This window comes from Cynocephalus volans, chromosome 9, assembly GCF_027409185.1.
Source record: "Cynocephalus volans isolate mCynVol1 chromosome 9, mCynVol1.pri, whole genome shotgun sequence".
Classification (NCBI taxonomy): Eukaryota; Metazoa; Chordata; class Mammalia; order Dermoptera; family Cynocephalidae; genus Cynocephalus; species Cynocephalus volans.
Window position 1 is genome coordinate 41746581 of NC_084468.1, and position 6000 is coordinate 41752580.

The following is a 6000-nucleotide window of genomic DNA, read 5'->3' on the forward strand; positions in this document are numbered from 1 at the left end:
GAGGACAGGGGACTTCGGTTCAGTTGCCTCAAGTGCAACCTGCTCTGAGCCAAGTGGCCAGGTTCAGAGAAACTCCCTTCTCAGGACGCAACGCGGCCCAGCAGCTGAGCCTGGAGTTCCCATTTTTGACTCTTCCCCTCCAATTTCCCCCGCCCAGGAGTCAGGTCCCGGTAGGTAATTAGTGTGGGGGAGAGGCAAAGATTCTGAGGGGGCAGGGAGATGGGAAAGTACTGGTGGGGGCGGCCTTCTTGTCATAGGTCTCACCAATAGAGGAAGGAGAGAGAGAGAGAGACAGTGAGAGACAGAGAGATCGGGAGATTTTTCATTTTTGCATGCGAGGCATACCTAATGATATTCCCACAGACAAACAGACAGACAGGAAGACGCAGAGTGGGACAGAGAGGACACACTTGCGCGTTTGAAATCGTTCATACCCCCAAATCCAGGACGCAGCCTGTTGTCATAACCATCGAGCAAACTGTCCAGGATGCGGGTAAAATTTTCCGGGCACAATTTCTCCTCCTTTTGGTTCTGTCCTGGGGATTCGTTTAAACTGCAGGCGGAAAAAAAAAAAAAAAAAAAAAAAAAAAAAAAGCGTGGGCGGAGGGGATTATTTTAAGAATCCAGTGGAGAACAGGTGGAACCAGGTTTGTCTTCAAGGGAGACTCGCTTGCCCCAACCTAAAGGTGGCAGGGCTGGGGGCTGGGCTGCGGGAGACAGAGCGGTCAGGAAAGGCGCAGCCCGCGCACACGCACCCCAGTGCGCACTCGCACCCCAGTAGCCACACGCTTCCTCCACCCCGCGCTTCTTGTGCTCTCCACGTCTACGCGGTCACAGAAAAGCCTGGCTTCGGCCCCTGATTTTACTGCGGAGACGGGAAGGTCTGGTCCGCCCCGGGAGAGGCGGGCGGCCGAGGGGTGCCGGGAGCTGGCCCCTTCCCCCGCTTGCGGTTGCCCCCCAGCACTCCGGAGAACTCACCAAACCGCCAGGCACAGGACGCGCAGGAGGGCGAAACTGACCCCGAAGGACAGCGCGATCGCGGGTACCTTCTTGGCAGAAACCATCTTTGCCACATGCCATACTTTAAGCCTGTTCACGTTTCCAGGCTCTCGAGATGCCCTGGGCAGGGTGCGAGGAGCGGGCAGAGCGGCTCCGCGGCGGGCGCACAGTGGCGCTCACTCTCGCCCGCGCTCCGCCGGCCCGAGCCGCGGTGGGCGTGTGTGTGCACGCGGCCCGGGGAGGCGGGACCTGTCTTTCCTCGCCCCCTCCTTTCTCGCCCAGCCTCCCGTGTGTGTGTGTGTGTGTGTGTGCGTGTGTGTGTGCGTGTGTGTGTAGAGCTCTGGATACGGCTCCGCACCCTTTCGTGCCCGCACCCTGAGGACTGTGGGGTTAACATCGGCGCGCCTGCCACTCAAGGCTCGGCAAGTTTCTTCCCACCTGTAACTCGGGGACGAGGACCGGGGTCTCTCGCCTCTTCTTCCCATCCGCAACCCCCCACCCCAAGTGGGTCCCCGCCCACAGCAAGAAGAGGAGCTTGGGCTCCTCTTCTCCCTCCTGGTCCCCCTCCCTTTCTCTGGGGTTTGGATCTAACCAATGAAACGCCTTTCTCGCTTAGGTCGTGTGAAGACCTATTTGTCCCCATCGTCAAGTCTGGAGGCGGAGACAGGGCGGGTGATGAGATGGCTGGGCCTGAGGGTGGGAGGGGGTGGTGAGGGGACGGGATCAAGTCTGGACGGAAACAGCCTTTGGGACTATCCCCTTCAGGTGCGGGGGTGGGGGGTGGTCGGGGAAAGAAAGAAGATTCTAACGGGTAACAGGTTTTACAACTCGCTCTGTGGACTCGCTCCAAACTGTTAGGACGTGGACTTGAGCCTCACTGCAGTCAAAGCATGTGCCAAGTTGTTGCTTTAAAGACGCCAGATTTCTTTTCCCACCCCCACTGTTTGCTGCTCCATCCTTCCTCTGGGGGCGAGGGGAGAGATGGAGACAAGCGACCTCCTCGGGTCAAAATCACTTTCACTTCTTGTGACACTCTTCTTTTTCGGAATGGAGCTGAATTACTTCCAGAAGTTGACTGCTTTAGAGAGGAAAAGGATGGCTGGGGAGAGAAAAGAAGGGAAAGAAAAAATGAGGAGAGAGAGAGAGGACACATAAATTAAAATGGATGGGAACAAGTCTTAGTTCACTTATAACTTGGAACACTAAGGACTATACCTTTAGTGTTCTATTGAGTAAAGCACTTCCAAGTTCCAATAGAACTTTTAAAACACTAATTACTGGTTTCAAAGGGGAAAGTGTCTTTCACATTGATAAGAGATACACGTGGCAATTTTCTTACATGGCTCAATGACCTAAGTGATTTCCATAGAGTTAGGTCCCTGGAACCAGACACCAATTATTATGTTCTATTTACAACTTCGATGGTTTGTTCAAATTTTGATGACTAATGGGCTGGTATGATATGGAAACACGATATATTAGAGAGGTTTTTTGTTTATTTGTTTCAATCTCCAGAAAGTTTTCTTTCAAAGCAAAAGGGAAGCCAAAAGTGCCCATAGTGCATAACAGCAAGAGCTGTGTGCTCTCATGATATTTCGTATTCTGTATGGCTTCCTTCGTGGAATTTATTATACTTCATCTTAATTCCATCTGTATATCATTCTTCTCTCACAGACTGTAAGTAATCTCCTTGAGGGCCCATTCTGGGTAATTTTTGTTCATCTCTGTTTATTCTATCTCTTGTTGCAACAGTGCATGGCACATAGCATATCAATAAATATTTATTGAGTGAACGATTACACAAATCAATTAATTGCTTGCTCCCTGATCCATGTTATTAAGACAGATGAAATTCAAGATCTCTTTTTTGGGAAAAATAATTGAAATGCTAGAGTATCTCACAAATATGCCATGAAGGCATTTGTCTCCACAGATTTTCCACACAAAAGATTATAATACATTATATTATCATTATAATACATCATAATATATTATTTCTCCAATCTTAACCTTTTTCTACACTTTCTAAAACCTCAAACAGTATTTTCTGAACGATTTTCTGTTACAATTTCCATTTGAAAATATACATATCAAAAATTAACCAACCAAGAAAATGGCCTTGGGAAAAAGAGGATTCATATTGTTGAACGTAAGTATCTTTAAAATTCCAATTTTAAATAGGTGAAACTAATCGCTTCAAATATAAAGAACATTCCTCTTTTCATTGCAATTACTTCCAATTTTATTATTTTTATAGTATTTAAGTTCAGCTGAAGATAACATTAAAGGCATTTATATCGCATTTTATTTTGTTTCACAGCCTCTCCTCTATGCTACCTTTATATTACTTAATGAGTTACATGTTGGGTTTTTACTGCCTGAAATCTTTTTTAAAAATATTGCCTGTCAACATGAGTTTTTAAAAAAACAACATTCCAAAAAATTACAATTTACCGTAAGTTACAAGTGTTATTAAATATGCTATTATTTTCAATATAAACTTATATTCATGAAAGCCCAAGATTGTGAGTGGATTCTTTTGATTGCCCCTACAGCTGTGCGAAATATGAAGGTATTAAAATTATACCCATACCTTCTTTCTTTAAAGTTAGCGTAAGTCTTTGATTACTATGTTTAGTGGAATTTGAATTGGGCCCAAGTATACTGCTACCAAGTACATTATGTTAAGCCAGTCACATTTTATAAGTTTAACAAATGGACCTATTTCTGATATGAAATGCCCTGAAAATGAATACAGAATCTTGTATTTATGTAAGTATGTGCATTTTTCTGTTGGACTATTCATAACTTTCATAACATTCTCAAGGAAAATGGACAACTATGGTACGAACCTACATTTTAATATAAAAGACAGTGCATATAATAGAACACTCAACCAAACAGCTGAACAAATATTTGTCACTAATGTGTGATAAACATGTCTATTCCATTTTATAAGAGTATCCATTGTCAGTTTCCACAGACTATTATGTAAAGCTTAAGTCTCTTTTGTAGGCACTCACTCCCATTTGTTGTCAATTTTCCAAATGTTCACCTATCTTCGTTCACAAGAATTTTGAGTGATAATAAAGTACATAATTTGAAATGGTTCAACCAGTTCCTCTCTCTTTCCATTAATTCTTTCTGGTAGATATTGAACTGATTGTAATCATTTGAGGGGAGTAATGATGTGAATTACTGCTTCAAATTCTGAAGGCTTGTAATGTAGGGCCAGTTTGAAATATTTCTGTTCCGGGAATATAGAATCTATTGATTATTTTAGTTAATTCATTTCTCTTTTCCATATATTTAGGATCAGTGAGAATTGTTTTGATGCTATCTACATATGCCTTTCCTTATTTGTGTTAAAACAATGTTTCCATTGAAATGTTACCTGTATGCCAGCCTACTATCGTTGTCTAGTTCTATATTTTTAACTCCATTCTTTTTTTAATGGTATATATTTAAGGTGTAGAACATCATATTAGGATATACACACTGTCAGTATAGTCAGGCCCCCTTGCCTCATATCCAGCTCGATATGATTCACACGTCCTTTGTGAACAAGTTACGTAGGAGTAGAGTTAGTGCGCATGTGCACCCGTGTACCCCTTGGCTTTTTGCTGTTTGTGTGTGTACTCTTCAGTATGGAAGGCAGTGGCTCTGAACTGCTGGTTGGCAGAGCTCACATCTAAAAATAAAGCATGTCCACTTTGCTGGCAGCTACTCAGTTTTCCTTTTGACTACCTGGCTCAGGACCTGCACAGGATGGGGTAGAAAGGTCTGTGATCCAGCCCAACAATTGGCATAGTTGCAGTAGGATGAGCAGGTAAGGGAGCCACAAGCCCTTCAGGAGAGGGAAGAGATGTGGCTGCCCTCAAGCATGTGCTACCTGGTGGCAGCATTCCTGTGGACTTGAGCTCCACTGGAAACATGGGACCAAGTGGATGGGTCCCCCGAAAGCACAGAGGAAGCTCTCAGGGTATTGAGCTCCATGGTGAGAGATGCGGAGTCCCAGAGAATGGCTGGCTGGATGGGCTAGTTGTGGTTTGCTGTACTGCAAGCCATTATGGACTGGGCACTGCATGAGGCAGCACAGCAAAAGGCAGACATGCTGGAGAATAAAGTACAGGACAGGTCACCCTGTTCCTGAAGCTGAGGATGATAACGACCCTGAGGGTGAGTTGGGAGAACGTGTGTGTCTCCTTCCATGACCTGTTGTGCATCAGAAACAGCCAAACCACTAGCTGCTTGGCTCCTACAGTTGTGGGACCTAGGGGTTGATGACAAATGTACAGCATGTGTTAGCACTGGTGGACACCGGCCTAGACTGTAGCTTGATACAGGGCAACCCAAATAAGTTTCCGGGGACCACAGTGAATGTTGATGTTTATGGAGAACAGACTATTTCAGTCAAAGCTGTGTCTTTACCACTGAGCACTGGATGAGCAGTCTCCTCATGTATATACAGTGTATGTATCTCCTGTATCCAAATACATGTTGGGTATAGATATACTTTATGGGTTACAATTGTGAACAATGGTTGGAGAATTCCAGCTGCAGATACAGACAGTGAAGCCTATGCTGTGGGGACATGTTAAGCATGATCCACAGGTGTCACCCACGCCAAGGTATGTGGTCAATGTGAAACAGTATCACTTGCCAGGAGGACATGTGGAGATAGGTGCCACTATATTGGAGCTAGAAAAGGTTGGCATCATTTGTCCCATGCACAGTCCCTTTTAACACTCCAGTATGGACACTGGAAAAATCTGATGGCACCAGGAGAGTTATTTGGACTATCAGGAACTGAATAAAGTAGTGCCTTCTTTGCACACGGCTGTGCGTTTGGTTCACAACTTGACGGATTAGCTGACAACTCAGCTAGGAACTTATCATTATGTACTGGACCTTGCAAATGCTTTTTTCCCTATTCTGATCTTCAGAATAATTTGTCTTCATGTAGCAGGAAAGGCACGGGACTTTTCAAGTGTTGCCCCA

General features: G+C 45.0%; 1 protein-coding gene across 1 annotated transcript in view; it reads right to left on the reverse strand.

The window, feature by feature from the left end:
* GABRA4 (gamma-aminobutyric acid type A receptor subunit alpha4) overlaps positions 1-1252 on the reverse strand; it is a 62504-nt gene extending 61252 nt beyond the window's left edge. The window contains exons 1-2 of the mRNA XM_063107616.1: positions 979-1252; positions 435-553 (exon numbers count right to left, since the gene is read on the reverse strand). Of these exons, the coding sequence (XP_062963686.1) occupies positions 435-553; positions 979-1064 (205 nt within the window). The 5' untranslated portion in view covers positions 1065-1252. The remainder of the gene's footprint in view (positions 1-434; positions 554-978) is intronic.
* Positions 1253-6000: the final 4748 nt, after the last annotated feature.